The sequence below is a fragment of the Oryctolagus cuniculus genome, chromosome 2 (genome assembly GCF_051225735.1).
Source record: "Oryctolagus cuniculus isolate XC-2025 breed Fujian yellow rabbit chromosome 2, ASM5122573v1, whole genome shotgun sequence".
NCBI classification, from domain to species: domain Eukaryota; kingdom Metazoa; phylum Chordata; class Mammalia; order Lagomorpha; family Leporidae; genus Oryctolagus; species Oryctolagus cuniculus.
The window spans coordinates 152,483,971-152,500,427 of record NC_142868.1 but is presented as its reverse complement, the minus strand read 5'-3'; the positions used below and the strand labels follow the sequence as shown (position 1 = coordinate 152,500,427).

The following is a 16,457-nucleotide window of genomic DNA, read 5'->3' as shown; positions in this document are numbered from 1 at the left end:
GACGCGTCTCTGGTGCGCGCCCTGGGTCCTGCTCCCAGCGTTATCCGCGCATCGTTAGTGCGTCTACAGGTTCCCTTCTTCTACAAAGTAAATTCCTGCTACACTGGGACTGTGAACTGCCTCCCTGACTACATTTGCGGGAAACTCTGGGGGAAAATATTTAAGAAATGTCTTTCAAAGACAAGAAAGAAGTGGTGCAAGGGACCGTGGTGAGGGAGCTGGAACCAGAAGCAGTCCAGACTAAGGCCAACCCACAGTCCCTTGCCGGCACGCACAAGCTGCAGCACTTTCCCAGCAGTACACACTGAACAGTCTGGAAGCCCCTTGTACCAAATACTTAACCTGACAAGACCTCAGCTTTGATAAAAACAAAGCAGAAAGGGCTCCATTAAGACTGTCCCCTCCCCCCCCCCCCCTTCATAGTAATTCACGCACAACCACTTCCCTTGTTCCTTGAGATAACGTGCTAAGGACGCATAAATACCCCTAGACTGGCAGACCTCAGCGGCTTGGTCTCTCTCTCTCTACCAGTCTTCCTGCTTATTTAAATAACGTCATTAATTTTACTATCACTATTGTGTCTGGTCTCCTGAATGGTCTTTGACACCAGGCTCATCTCACCAGGTTTCCTGCAACGTGGCTGTAGACCAAGTTGACACTGTGTGAAGGGGAATTTGTTTTCCTTTAGAAGTCACCTTGTGCGGCTGGTCTTTAGGGAAGTAGAGCCCAAGTGCTTGGGTTCCTATCTTTGACTCATTCCTAGTAGAGGTATTAATGGCTGAATACGCGTGGATAATAGCAGCTGGTTCATGCTGTTTGCTGTTCTGATTATTCCAGCCTCCTCCCAAGAGTTCCCTCCCCTTGACTGGATATTATGTCTTTTGGCACACCCATTCCCTTTACCACAACCATCAGCACTCTGCAAGACTGTATTATTTTAACGTCTCTATTTTTAAGGTTCTAAGGTAGCAGAGCCTTCAGTGAAATTTTTTTTTAAATGAGTGGGATCATTACCTAGAAAAACTTAGGAGATGAAACAGGGTAAAGTAGGATCCTGAAGACAAAGCACAATCTAGTCAATGGGTAGCAAGAGGCAGAAGTGGTCCAATCAAAGCAAAAGTGGAGCAGTGAAGAGCGAAGTTCATAGTAGCAATTTTTGGGGTGCTCAAGGCATTCTGCTTGTTGACTTTCTGTAGGGCCAAGTAACAATAAACATCTGCTTATGTGGACAGTATTAGCCAAAGCTTTATCAGGAAACACCTGGGAACGCTTCCCCAGAGAGTCCTTTTCCAACATGGCAATGCTCCTGTTCATTCCTTTCACTAAAAGGGCAATTTTGGGGGATTGGCACTGTGGCTTAGTGGGTAAAGCTGCTGTCTGCACTGCTGGCATCCCATATGGACAAGTTCACGTCCCTGCTGCTCCACTTCCAATCCAGCTTCCTGCTAATGTGCCTGGGGAAGCGGCAGAAGATGGCTGGTGTGCTTGGTCCCCTGCACCCATGTGAGAGACTTGGTTGAAGCTCCTGGCTCCTGGCTTCAGCCTGGCCCAGCCCTAGCTGTTGTGGCCATTTAGGGAGTTAACCAGCAGATGGAAAATTCTGTTTCTATCTGTCTCTCTGTCTTTCTCTCTCTATCTGCCTGTCCCTCTCCCTCTCTGTAACCCTGCCTTTGAAATAAATCTTTTTTTAAAAGGGCAGTTTTGTGTCTGTGGGAAATCATTAGGAATCTGCCTTACAGTCTTGATTTGGGTACTAATTTTCCTTCAATTAATAATGTAAAAAATAAAAATAAAAAAGACTGTGTCAACATAGTTAAATCTGCAAGACCCTCAGTTCTTTAGGGATGGACAAAATGGCTGGTATTATTATTACCAAAGTATCTTGATCTTGGTTGTGCTTGTGTCAAGAAATAGCTTATATGTTTTTATCTTTTAATTTCATTTTTCATAAAATTTTTGAAGTTTTCTCGTATATAAAGTATACACACTATATATGTAATGTGTATATCTGTATATATCTGTGCCTTAAAACTTTTTATATTTTTGGAGGATTTATTTACTTGAAAGGCAGAGTTACAGAGGCAGAGAGAGAGAGAGAGAGAGAGAGGTCTTTCATCTGCTGGTTCACTCCCCAGATGGCTGCAACAGCTGGAGTTGGGCTGAAATGAAACCAGGAACCTGGAGCTTCTTCTGGGTCTCCCATGTGGGTGCAGTAGCCCAAGGACTTGGGCCATCTTCTACTGCTTTCCCAGGTCATAGCAGAGAACTGGATCAGTAGAGGAGCAGCCGGGACCTGAACCGGCACACATATAGGATCCCAGCACTGCAGGTCACAGCTTTACCTGCTACATCACAGCGCCAGCCCCACATCTTTATTTTCCCACAGACTCCCAAGTGGTCCTGTCCATGTTTTTTATTTGTTTGTTTGTTTTGTTTTATTTTTTTTAAGATTTATTTATTTGAAAGTCGGGAGAGGGGGAGGGGGAGAGGGAGAGGGAGGTCTTCCAGCCGCTGGGTCACTCCCTAATAATTGGCCTCAATGGTCAGAGCTGCACTGTTCCGGAGCCAGGAGCCACCTGATTCCATTCTTCCAAGTCTCCCACACAGGTGCAGGGGTCCAAGGAATTGGGCCATCTTCCACTGCTTTCCCAGGCCATAGCAGAGAGCTGGTTTGGAAATGGAACAGCCAGGAGTCAAACTGGCACGCATATCGGATGCTGGCACTGCAGGTGGCGGCTTTACCCGCTACACCACAGTGCCAACCCCTCCATATCTTTTTGAAAAAGATTTATTTAGTTATTTGAGGGGCAGAGTTACAGATAGAGAGAGGGACAGAAAGAAAGATCTTCCATCTGCTGGTTCACTCCCTAAATGGCTGCAATGGCTGGAGCTGGGCTGCTACAGAGCCAGGAACTAGGAGCTTCTTCTAGGTCCCCTGTGTAGGTACAGGGGCCCAAGCACTTGGGCCATGCTCCACTGCCTTCCCAGGTCATTAACAGGGAATTGATTTGGAAGTGAAGCAGCCAGGGCTTGAACCAGCATCTATATGGGATGTTGGTGCCTCAGGTAGAGGCTTAACTTATGTAAGAGTGCCGGCCCCCTTTTTTTGTATCTTTATATGATGTCTGTTTTTTTTCAATAAACACAAATGTTTTTAGCTTTCATATTTACATTTCCCTATCCCCATTTTTTAATTTTTAAAAGTGTTTATAAGAAAGGTGAGAGAGAGAGAGAGATACACCTCCCATCTACTGGTTCATTCCCCAGTGTTCCAGTGGCTGGGACTGAGTTAGGCCAAAGCCAGAGTAGAGAACTCAACCCTGAACTCCCATGTGGGTGTAGCAAGAACCCAAAGACTTCAGCCATAATTTCTGCCTCCCAGTGTCTGCTTTAGTTTGCAGCTGGAGTCAGGAGCTGAGCTGGGCATCATACAGAGGTTGTACAATATTTGATGCAGATGGTTTAAGCAGCGTTAAAGTAGAATTTAAAAACATTTACTTAAATAACGAAATTAGGGGCAGGCATTGTGGAATAGCAGGTTAAGCCACAGCCTGCAACACCAACATTCTGTATGGAAACGATTTGAAACACTGCTGCTCCACTTCTGATCCAGCTCCCTGCTAATGCACCTGGGAAAGCAGCAGAAGAGGGCCCAACTGCTGGGGACCCTGCATCCACCAGGTGAGAGACCAGGAAGAACCTCCTGGCTCCTGGCTTCAGATCAGCTTGGCCCTGCCCTTTGTGGCCATTTGGGGAGCGAACCAGCAGATGGAAGATTCCATCTCTCTCTCTCTCTCTCCTACTCTGTAACTCTGCCTTTCAAGCAAATAAAAATTTAAAAAAAGTAAATTAATGCAGTTTGTTTAAAAATTGGTATTTTTATCTTTAAAATAGTCATTTTACATATTCAAAAAATTTTGTTTCGGATTAAATTTGCCCATTCGTTCTTATATCCAACACATTTCAAAAAATTTATTTATTAAAATTTACTGAAATCAGTATTTACCATAAATGGGCAAATCAAACTCACAGGGATAGAGGAATATTATGCTACTTCTGGTCTCAATCTTCTATTTTTATTAATGTTTATGAAAATATATTCTTTTTTTTAAAGATTTACTTATTTACTTGAAAGTAACAGTTACAGATAGTCCGCTGGTTCACCCCAGTTGGCTGCAGTGGCTGGAGCTGCACCAATCCGAACGAGGAGCCAGGAGCTTCTTCCAGATCTCCCATGCAGGTGCAGGGGCCCAAGGACTTGGACCATTTTCTGCTGCTTTCCCAGGCCATAGAGAGAGCTGGATTGGAAGTGGAGCAGCAGGGACTCAAACCGGTGCCCATATAGGATGCTGGCACTGCAGGCAGCAGCTTTACCCACCATGCCACAGTGCCAGCCCCTGAAAATATATTCTACTTGGAAGCTAATATGTTAACATCACAGGAAATTTCTCTTCTTGGTCAGTAAAACTGGAACAGAAATTCCAAAGTAGTTTCCATAAACCTAATCCAATCCAAAATTGTTCTGAAAACCTAGATTTGAAGAAGATATCCTCAGTCTGCACATAAAAGAGGAAAAAATATTCTGTGTTGTGTTGCCCTACTTTTGCAGAGAAATCAGTTTTCTTGGGAGGCTGTGGAAACTGCCTACATACCATGTCATGGCACCGACGGAAAAGCTCCATTCTTTCTGTTAGCAGTCCAGGGGTCTCTAGGCCAGAGAGTTAAGACTGGTTTGAAGGTCGGCTCCGAGCACGTTTTGCTCACCTCATTCCCTTCTGCAGGGGTTCCTGAACTGCAATAATTGCTTCTCACTGACTGTTTAGAGCACAGCCTGGGGCTTACAGCAGCATATTCTGCACAGTTGCTTGTCCAAAGTGAGGCTTCCCTGTAATGATACCATTTTAAACGAGTGTTTCAAGTGATCAGAAGAAACGTGCTATGTCTCTGCTTAACTCTGTTGTCTGCTGAAAGTTTTGTTCATATTGTTCAAAACCAGTATTTTGAAAACAATGTGTTCTACCAATTCACATATTAATATGGAAAGAGTTATATTTTATCTTCCCAGTTACTAACTTTTTTACACTTTAATATTTTTTAAACCTTTTTATTACACTTTAATTTTCTTCTGTGTTGAAGTCTTTGTTGAAAATACTGTCCTGTGGGGGCTGGTGTCATAGAGTAGCAATTAAGCTTCTGCCTGCCAATTCCAGAATCCCAAATGGGCACTGATTCATGTCCTTGCTGCTCCACTTCTGATCCAGATCCCTGCTAATGTGCCTAGGAAAGCAGCGGAAGATGGCCAAGTGTTTGGGCCCCTGCACACACAGGGGAGAGCCAGAAGAAGCTCCTGGCTCTTGACTGTTGCCTGGCCACCCTCAGGCCATTGAGGCCTTTTGGGAAATGAACCAGCAGATGGAAGATCTCTCTCTCGCTCACTTGCTCTCTCTTATTTTGCCATTCAAATAAATAAAATAAATTTATTTTTAAAAAAGAAAGAAAAGAAAATACCTCATGTGTTCTTAGTTTTGGAGACAGAGTCGGTTTGTGTTTTTAAATCTTTAATAACACTTTTTCCACTTTTTCAGACTTGTTTTCTATTTATTTTTTATTAACTTCTTAGTTCCCTCTCTCTTTGGTTATAAAAATAGCACATGCTGAACACATACGACTTTTTCAGAATATAGAAAATATAAAGAAAAATAAAAAACTCCCTCACTCCCATTAGTCAGAGATAAACACTTTAACAACTGTATATATAGCAGGAAAGAACTTTAGTTTCATTTTACTTAAAAGGCATAGACACAGAGACAGACCTCCCATCTACTGGTTCTCTCCCCAAACTTCACCAGGTCTTCCATGTGGGTGCAAGAGCCCAAGCACTTGGGCCATCATCCACTGCTTTCCCAGGTGCATTAGCAGAGAGCTAGATCAGAAGTGGAGCAGCTAGGAGTTGAACTGGTGCCCATAGGGGATGCTGGCACTACAGGCAGTTTTAATCTTCTATGCCACAGTGCCAGCCTCTCATTTTCCTCTCTGACATCATAACTCCTATATGCTTTTTGCTCTTTTTTTTAAAAAAAAAGATTTATTTTATTTATTTGAAAGACAGAGTTAGAGAGAGAGAGAGAGAGAGAGAGAGAGAGAGAGAGATCTTTCATACACTGGTTCACTCCTCAATTGGCTGCAATGGCTGGAGATGGTGCTGATCCAAAGCCAGGCGCCAGGAGCCAGGAGCTTCTTCCGGGTCTCCCACATGGGTGCAGAGGCCCAAGGACTTGGGCCATCCTCTACTGCTTTCCCAGGCCATAGCAGAGAGCTGGATAGGAAGAGAAGCAGCGGGGACTAGAACCGGCACCCATATGGGATGCCAGCTCTTCAGGCCAGGGCTTTAACCCGCTGTGCCACAGTGCCGCTGCCCCCCGCCCCCGCTTTTAAAATATTTATTTATGGGGCTGGTGCTGTGGCAGGGCAGGTAAAGCCGTTGCCTGCAGTGCCCGCATCCTATATAAGAGCACGTTCTAGTTCCGGCTGCTCCACTTCCAATCCAGCTCTCTGCTATGGCCTGGGAAAGCAGTGGAGGATGGCCCAACTTCTTGGGCCCCTGCACCCGCATGGGAGACCCAGAAGAAGCTCCTGGCTCCTGGCTTTGTCTGGCACAGCTCTGGCCATTGCAGTCATCTGAGGAGTGAATCAGCAGATGGAAGACCTCTCTCTCTCTCTGCCTCTGCCTCTCTTTAACTCTGCCTTTCAAAAATAACCTTATTTATTATTTATTTGAAAGGCAGAGTTTGAGAGAGAGATCTTCCATCTGCTGGTTCACTCCCCAGATGACTGCAAAGGTTGGGGCTGGGCCAGACTGCAGCTAGGAGTCTGGGACTGCATCTGGGTCGTCCATATGAGAAGCAAGGACCAGGTACTCGGGTGGTCCTCTGGCTTCTTTCCTAGGGGCATTAGACTGGCGCTAACATGGGATGCTGGCGTCACAGGCAGCGACTAAGCTGCTGCATCACAACACTGGCCCTGTACACATTTTCATGTCTCCGATTAAACTTCACTTCCTCAGTAGGCCTGCCCTGACACTCTCCCATCCCTGCCACTAGGTGGGATTCCCTTATAATGAGCGCTCACAGCATCACCTACCTGTTTTTCTTAGCTCTTACTACTTGAGTATGTAACATTTGTTCTTGGGATTATTTGATTACTACCTCTCCCCTCTGATAGACTGCTCCATAGGTGCAGGGTCTCTGGTTTTGCTCACTGTCATACCTTCAGCACTTGGGTGACAGTCATATTTTATTGATGTTAATACGGCCCAAATCCTCACATGCTGGAGCTGGAAGGAAAAGCAACCAAGGCGACTACTGAAATTTCCTCTCTTCCCCAGGGAATTGTGCAGGACTGTGAGACTTAGGAGGAGCCAAGAAACCACAGTAAAGGCTGGATTCCAGAGGGCACTGCTGCGCATTTGCTGTCAGTAGAAGGGATTCCTGCCAACAGTAGGTTTACATCCTGCCAGCCAGCCACTGGAGTGACAGAGTGCCAACAGGATCCGTTCTCTACCCCCCACTCCCTCCCTGCTCCTCATCCTCTCTTCTGCCCCTGGAGAAATTCAAATTTTTTTCCAGATCCAGCTGCTTTCCCCTTTCATACTCTAAGAACCAACCTCCATCACCTTCTGTTCTGAGATGAATCCTCTTCCATGGGTCTTTTTTTAAAAAAACTTTTATTTAATAAATATAAATTTCGAAAGTACAACTTTTGGATTAGAGTGTTTTCCCCCCCATAGCCACCCTCCCACCCACAAACCATCCCATCTCCTACTCCCTCTCCCATCCCATTCTTCATTAAGATTCATTTTTAATTATCTTTATATACAGATCAACTTAGTATATACTAAGTAAAGATTTCAACAGTTTGCATCCACACAGACGCACAAAGTATAAAGTACTATTTGAATACTAGTTTTACCATTAATTCACATAGCACAACACATTAAGGACAGAGATCCTACATGGGGAGTAAATGCACAGTGACTCCCGTTGTTGATTTAACAATTGACACTCTTATTTATGACCGAGGCTCTTGTCGTGAGCTGCCAAGGATATGGAAGCCTCTTGAGTTCACAAACTCCGACCTTATCTAGACAAGGCCATAATCAAATTGTAAGTTCTCTCCTCCCTTCAGAGAAAGGTACCTCCTTCTTTGATGGTCTATGGGTCTTTAGAAGCCAGTTTCCCTGGAGTGGAGCTAGGGAAAGAAGATGCTAACACTAATTAGGGGGTTGGGTTTTTTGTTGTTGTTGTTGTTGTTTAGATTTATTTTTATTTATTTGAAAGTTATGGGGGTGGGGAGAGAGAGAGAGGGAAGGATGAGAAATAAAGAAAGAGAGAGAGGAGAGAGAGATATCTTCCATCCTCTGGTTCACTCCCCAGGTCTGGGCTAGGCCAAAGCCAGGAGCCAGGAGCTTCCTCTGGGTCTCCCACATGGGTACAGAGGCCCAGGACTTCGGCCATCCTCCGGTGTTTTCCCAGGTGCATTGGCAGGGAGCTGGATGGGAAGTGGAGCAGCCAAGACTCAAACCAGCAAACACATGGGATACAAGTGTTGCAGGCGATGGTTTAAACCACTGTGCCACGTGACAGCCCCGATGCAAAATTGGAGACATATTATCTTTACTAATGTAAAAATTTTCCCATTTACTAATTTGTGAGTATGTCTTCATGTCCTTAAGTACTGAGAACATATAATTCCTTAAGATTATTTCACTTAATTTATTTAACGTGTCCTTTTATGGTTGAGCATTCCTGGATTCTTAGCATAGCATATCAGATCCTTTGTATCCAGCCCTAGTTTTATCTCCTACAGTCTGGCCTCTTACCCTGCTCCACTTTGGCATCACATCACAATGCTTTCTCTCCTCCATCCTGCAATTCCTGGAGTTTCCTAAGATGGATACTGTTTTTTCTATTTTTTGTTGTTTTTAGCAAGCTCCTATCCTTCAAACTGCATTTGTTGATACCTTTCCTGATGCAACTCCCTTGGAGTGGCCCTCCTCTAGCCAGCATTGCACCGGGCACATTTCTTGTGTGAATACTTCACTCTTGTTTGCTAGCATTTAAGGTCTTTAAGGGCAGATGCCATAGGCAGGCACTTCAAGAACTTATAAAAAATAAAAGATATGTTTATTTTGCTTCAGAAATTTTGAAATCCACATATATAGTCTTCTCATAATACACATTTCATGAAGTTTTTAAAGACATTTCACATTTTTGACACCAAAAAAAATCTTTGAATTCCATTTTCACAAACTTTTTGAAGTACCTTTGTATTTTGAAAGCATGGCACATGTAGATGATCCACACAGCATACCTGGTAAATAGAGATGGTTCAAATTATTTGTTGAGGGCCTGCATTTTGGCCCAGTGGGTTAAACTGTCACCTGCAAAGTTGGCATCCCATATGAACGAGCACTGGTTCCAGTCCCAGCTGCTCCACTTCTGATCCAACTCCCGGTTAATGCACCTGGGAAGGCAGAAGACAGCTCAAGTACTTGGGTCCCTGCACCCATGTGGGAGGCCAGGATGGAGTTCCTGGATTCTGGCTTCAGCCTGGCCCAGCCCTGGCTGTTGTGGCTAATGCACCTAGGAAAGCAGCAGAAGATGACCAAGTGTTTGATTCCTGCACCCACATGAGAGACTCGGATGAAGCTCCTGGCTCCTGGCTTTGGCCTGGCTCAGCCCTGGTGGTTGTACCACCTGGAAGTGTACCAGTGGATGGAAGATCTCCGTCTCTCCCTCTCTCTCAGTAGTTCTGCCTTTCAAATATATAAATAAATAAATATATATATATTTTTTTTGACAGGCAGAGTGGACAGTGAGAGAGAGAGACAGAGAGAAAGGTCTTCCTTTGCCGTTGGTTCACCCTCCAATGGCCGGCGCGGCCGGCGCGTTGTGACCGGCGCACCGCGCTGATCCGATGGCAGGAGCCAGGTGCTTCTCCTGGTCTCCCATGCGGGTGCAGGGCCCAAGCACTTGGGCCATCCTCCACTGCACTCCCTGGCCACAGCAGAGAGCTGGCCTGGAAGAGGGGCAACCGGGACAGAATCCAGCACCCCAACCGGGACTAGAACCCGGTGTTAGGGCGCCGCAAGGCGGAGGATTAGCCTAGTGAGCTGCAGCGCCAGCCGAGCCAACGTTCTTAATAAATTAGATTGGCTATCTCTACTGCTAGAGGTTATTTTTTTTTTAACTTAGATCAGAATAACTTAAAAAGGATGATATTTAAAGAAAAGGACGATATTTGCTTATAGAAAACTATGGACTTAAAGAAGGTGGAGGATTAGCCTAGTGAGCCACGGCGCCGGCTCTGGACTTCTGTAAATAAAACCAAACTACAAAATAAAAGCAGTTTGGGGGGCCAGTGCTGTAACACAGTGGGTTAATGCCCTGGCCTGAAGCGCCGGCATCCCTTATGGGCACCGGTTTGAGACTCAACTTCCCATCCAGCTCTCTGCTATGGCCTGGGAAAGCAGTAGAAGATGGCCCAAGTCCTTGGGCCCCTGCACCCACGTGGGAGACCAAGGGGAAGCACCTGGCTCCTGGCTTCGGATTGGTGCAGTTCCAGGCATTGCAACCATCTGGGGAGTGAACCATCGAATGGAAGACTTCTCTCTCTGCCTCTCCTCTGTGTAACTCTGACTTTCAAATAAAAACAAATCTTTCAAAAAAAAAGCTATTTCGAGGATATATGACAAATAAAAGGGACATGACTTGATATGAACTGCTCATAGCTAGCATTGTGAAAGCCATTAATTTTCAGTGGATAATTGAGCCAAGACCTGAACAAAGGTAAGTCACAAATGAGGAAACAGTAAACATGCAAAAATGTCTAGGCCCCTGATTATCAGACAAATGCATACTAAGCCCATGCCCACATGGGATGCCATTGTCCCAGGTAGTGGCTTAAGCTGCATCACAATGCTGGTCCCTATTTTTATTTTTTAAAGTTTATTTGAAAGGTAGAAATAGACAAAGATCTTCCATCTGCTGGTTCATTCCTCGAGTGACCACAACACCCCCTCCATCATGCCTCCCACATGGTGGCAGAGGCCCCAAGCACTTGGGCCATCTGCTGCTGCTTTCCTAGGTGCCTTAGCAGGGAGCTGGATCAGAAGTGGAGTAGCCAGGACTCCTAACTGGTGATTTGTGACGCCTGTGCAGCAGGCGGTGGCTTAATCCGCTGTGCCACAATGCTAGCCCTAAATCCTGCCCTTCAGGGAACAATTCTGGGTGAAACTGTGCAGTCAACTCTGAATTCGTCCTTTCAGCCTTCTCCAAGGTGGCCGGCAGGTCAGGATTCGGATCCTCCGCTGAGTATTGGCTTTCTTCTCCAGGCTTTCAGTTTGCATCCCAGAAATGCATCCCACTCACTCACGCAGTTAGATGTATGTCCTCAGGTTTATCTACGTTTTACCTGGGATTTGAGCCTTCCTGAACTTCTTCAGTGAAACCCTAACGTGGAATTTCCGGTCCCACTCCTATGGTGAGCTAGGGTTTCCCAGAATAGCTGGATACACGCTACCAAGAGGTAGTCATAATACCCTGGGACAAGGTGAGTCATGGTTGGCACAGCTAATTAACAAAAACAGTCAGAAAAGGTAGAATTATAATTTAGCAGTGACACTTGAAAAGCCTTAGAACGACAAGGCATTTTGGCTCCCTCCACGCGTGGCTGTTTTATTTGCTGATCTAGGAAACCTGAGGCGGGGTCAGGGCTGTGAGGAAGCAGGTGCCTCCTTCCAGTAGGAAGCACGGCTTACCTGCTCCCTCGGCGGAAGAGCTTCAGGGACGCGCTGAGCAAAGCGCGGGAGGACGGCGCGGGCGCGGTTTCCGTCGCCGGCCAAGCTCCCGCCAGGCACTTCCGCCTCTGGGCTCCGTCTGCGTGGCCACGGCAGGCCGCGCCGGCTTCCCTCGCTGCGCGCCACGGCGACACGAGTATGGCGGGCACTGACTTGCGGGCGGCTCTTGAGCAGCGACTCCGTGCCCTGGACATCCGCACCGAGATCGTGGAGCACCCCGAGGTGAGGCTCCCGCCTTAGGAGTGGTTGCGGGCGCAGTCCCGGTAGGGCGCGGTGGGCTGCACCACTCGGTGCCTGGGGCGGGGACGCTAAGACCGGGTGTCCGAGAGGCAACTGTATGGTATCTGGCAGAACATTTCCCGGGTTCCAGAGCGCGAAAGGGACCCATAGGAACAGCGGAGGCCTCTCCACTTGGTATTGGGAGATGGTGACTTGTTTTCCTCTTGGAATGATTTGGTCTCGTTCCATATTGAGAGCTAGTGCAGCATTGAGAACGTGTGCAATTGGTGTTGGATGTGACTCTGTACATAAATTAAGTCACCGACCAGTATATTGCCAGTCAGCGGCTACCAACATTCAGGAACAGCGGAGCCCCAAGATGGGGTATTTTGCTGCCTTGGTTAGTTTGATCACAAAGCTTACCCCTACCTTTGCAGCTAGGCAAAAATGACATTACCCCAGTGGTTACAGAAATGTAAACTTTTCATAAAATTTATACATAAATTTTTATGTTTTCACATGGCTTATTGCATTGATGTGAAGACTTGTTTGGAAACATTTAAAACAACCAGTGTTAACTTGAGTGGTGCAAGAAGTTTACTCTAGGCTTGAGTGACAGTTTCAGGAGGCCAACATATGATCCTGAGTAGGTTCATCAGTTACAAAGGACAGCTGCATCCCTTATCTCCATTCCAGCTCCCTAAAGCACGAGCCAGGAGGCGGCAGGCTATGGCTCAACTACCTGGGTCTCTGTCACGTGTAAGACCCGAATAGAGTCCCTGGCTTTTGCCTGGCCCAGCCCCGGCTGTTTGGGTTTTCAGAGAATGAACCAGTGCATGTGAAGAGTTCTCTTTGTCTTTCAAATAGATTAAAAACAAGCAAACAAAACCAAAAAGTAGAGAAGTGCTTTAAAACTTACTATTCCTGGGCTCATATTGTGGTGCGGTGGGCATCCCTTAGGGGCTGCACTTAGTCACAGCTACTCCATTGCAGCTCTCCACTAATGTGCAGGTAAGGCAGTAGATAACTCAAGTTCCTGGGTCCCTGCGGTCCATGTGGAGTCGGGGTTCAAGGCTCCTGACTGGCCTGGTGTAGCCCAGGCCCTTGTGGCTATTTGGGTAACCTGCAGATGGAAGATCTCTTTTCCTAACTCTGCCTTTCAAATAAATATATATTTTTTAAAGTTAGTATTCCTCACCTTTACAGAATGCTGCACATCAAAATGGTTTTCTTTGATCTTCCTCCATCCCACATGGCCACTCACTCTTCCCTCTACCTGTGCATGTTGCCAACTTTTTTGATGTTCTGTATCTATCACTGCAGAGTCTTGGTTACATATTTGGAGATGTTGTTACCTAGTCTGGATGTATTGAAATGCTACGGAACAGGAGTGGCGGGCTTCTTATATTTTCATAACTCTAAGTCTAAAGTTAAAAACAAAAAGCTTCTTAGGAATTTAAGGGCATGGCAACAACAGAGTAGAAAATTGGCCTAGGAGAAACTGACTGAGGTTATCCAATGAGTAACTGAAGTAACAAGGGCTTAAAGTTATTTTATAATGGTATAGAAATGGGTTTCTACTGGTGAAATTCAGGGCAATGAATACTGTTTTCACCCAGCAAGAAAAACACTTATGTGTATCATGTTAGTTTATTTTTTTAAACTTTTGCTTATGTGATATTTTATAGGTGTTTACAGTTGAAGAAATGATGCCTCATGTCCAGCATTTGAAAGGAGCACACAGTAAGAACTTATTTCTTAAAGATAAAAAGAAAAAAAACCACTGGCTGGTGACAGTTCTTCATGACAGACAAATTAATTTAAATGATCTTGCTAAGCAGTTGGGTGTTGGAAGTGGAAATCTGCGGTTTGCTGATGAAACAGCGATGCTAGAAAAATTGAAAGTTGGCCAAGGTTGTGCCACACCCTTGGCACTCTTCTGTGATGATGGAGATGTGAAATTTGTTCTGGATTCTGCTTTTCTGGAAGGTGGACATGAAAAAGTCTACTTTCATCCAATGACCAATGCTGCAACCATGGGATTAAGCCCTCAAGACTTTCTCACATTTGTGAAGAATACAGGACATGATCCCATAATACTAAATTTTGATAAAAACAACTAAGCTGACTTTAGAATAAATTGATTTCTGAAAGCTGTTTTTCTTACTTGTGATTTATAAAAAGCATTGAAAGTGATCAAGGAGTCCCCTTGGGGTTTGGTGATGACGACATCATATTAGGAGGTATTCCATCTTGAAAGAGCTCTTTTTAAGAAGTTGCACTGGGGCTGGTGTTGCGGCACAACGTGTTAAACTGCTGATGTGATGCCAGCATCCCATGTTTGAGTCCCGGTTGTTCTGCTGCTGATCCAGCTCTCTGCTAATGTGCCTGGGGAAGCCATGGAAGATGGCCCAAGTACTTGGGCCTCTACCACCTGTGGGAGACAGATGGAGTTTTGGCCTTCTGCCCTTAGCCTGGCCCAGCCTCAACTGTTGGGGCCAACCAGCAGATGGAAGATCTCTGTCTCTCTTTATCTCTGTCATTCTCCCCTTGAAATAAATCCTTTTTTTTCTTTTTTTAAAAAAGATATACTGAGGTAGTTATGGTTTGCTCTCTGTTTCTGTTCCCCATCTCCTGTGACAACTACTTGTACAAGAATGCCTTTAACAATTAACTAGCTTAAATATTTAGGATGTTTATTATACTTAAAAAAGTTACAAAACAGTATGTATAAAATTATACATGATAGTGTACATTGCACAGGTGAAAAAAATCAGAAATATATAGCAATATATGCTTATTTTTGGGAAATGAATAAGGAGTAAGAATTCCCCAGCAAGTTAATGCAAACAAACATGGGGCCATAGGGTGAAAACTTTCCATTGCTGGGCATTTGTTATTTAACCATTGTTGGTTTTTGTTTCCAGTGAAAAATAAGTAACTTCCTATGAAAAATATATCTTTACAAAGTTTTAATCTAGAAAAACTAGAGATGAAAAATGTTATGCCACAATCATACCATTAAAATCACATTTTAAAACTCACTATCAGATATACTTTATGCCATTAAAATGAATGTTTAGTCTTTGTTCAGAAGTTAGAAATGTGAACACACTCATGTACAATTTTCTTCTATCTAGGCTATTCTACTATCCTGTTTCTAGAGTAATTGTACTCATACCATTTCAATTATGGCATCTGAAACAGTATTAGGAGAATGTAGAGTCAGCTGCCACACAGAAGAGAGTTTAGAAACTGAAAAAATAGCCGGCGCCGTGGCTCACTAGGCTAATCCTCCGCCTAGCGGCGCCGGCACACCGGGTTCTAGTCCCGGTCGGGGCGCCGGATTCTGTCCCGGTTGCCCCTCTTCCAGGCCAGCTCTCTGCTGTGGCCAGGGAGTGCAGTGGAGGATGGCCCAGGTGCTTGGGCCCTGCACCCCATGGGAGACCAGGAAAAGCACCTGGCTCCTGGCTCCTGCCATCGGATCAGCGCGGTGCGCCGGCCGCAGCGCGCCGGCCGCGGCGGCCATTGGAGGGTGAACCAACGGCAAAGGAAGACCTTTCTCTCTGTCTCTCTCTCTCACTGTCCACTCTGCCTGTCAAAAAAAAAAAAAAAAAAAAAAAAAGAAACTGAAAAAATAAGGCATTTTTTCACCTTATCAGATTCAAGCAAACTCTTCATTAGTTGGAAGATCTGACAGAGGTTAGACTAAAAATTCTTCTTGTGGTCACAAAAATTGTCATTTTATTTTGGTACAATCACATGGGTTTTAATGGAGAAGAATTAAACTTGCCTGTTTTGATAATCCAAAGAATAATTAACATCTAGTAGCAATACTGTAGTTTGTAACAACTTGTGTTACTAACACATTACTTTTTCCTAAGGTTCCATGTTAGTTTTTAGCTACTGTGTGTTGTACCTTTAAGACAGAGGCAATTTTTGACTGCCTTGCATATAAAATGAAGGAAAACATGATAGAAACTGGGAGGTTACATATCTGGCCTAACTCATGGTATAAAGAGGCCTAGAATCTTACCTAAAGCTTTATGGCCATATACCTCTCAAGTCTTTAATTAGCAGAATATAAGATTTGTACAGCTTTTTATACTAGTTCTCCCTAATCTGTGGTTTTGCTTTCTGCAGTGTCAGTTACACAGGGTTAACCTCAGTCTGAAAATACTAAGTGGGAAACACCAAAAATAAGCAACTTGTTTAAGTTTTAAATTGCGCACTGTTCTGAGGAGTGATGAAATCTCCTACCATCCTACGCCTTTCCACTTTGAAAATCATCCCTGTGTCCAGTAGATCTGCTACATACACCCCCCTGCCTGTTAGTCACTCAGGCATCTTGGTTATTAGATCAGCTGTCATATGGCAGTGC

The 16,457-nt window shown here is 45.0% G+C and overlaps 1 protein-coding gene across 1 annotated transcript; it reads left to right on the top strand.

The window, feature by feature from the left end:
* The first annotated feature begins 11,758 nt into the window (after positions 1-11,758).
* LOC100358851 (prolyl-tRNA synthetase associated domain-containing protein 1) lies at positions 11,759-14,229 on the top strand. The gene is made up of 2 exons (XM_002709705.6): positions 11,759-12,079; positions 13,765-14,229. Exons 1-2 carry the CDS (start codon positions 11,996-11,998, stop codon positions 14,197-14,199), a joined length of 519 nt encoding a protein of 172 aa, XP_002709751.1. The 5' UTR covers positions 11,759-11,995; the 3' UTR covers positions 14,200-14,229.
* The last annotated feature ends 2,228 nt before the right edge of the window (positions 14,230-16,457 follow it).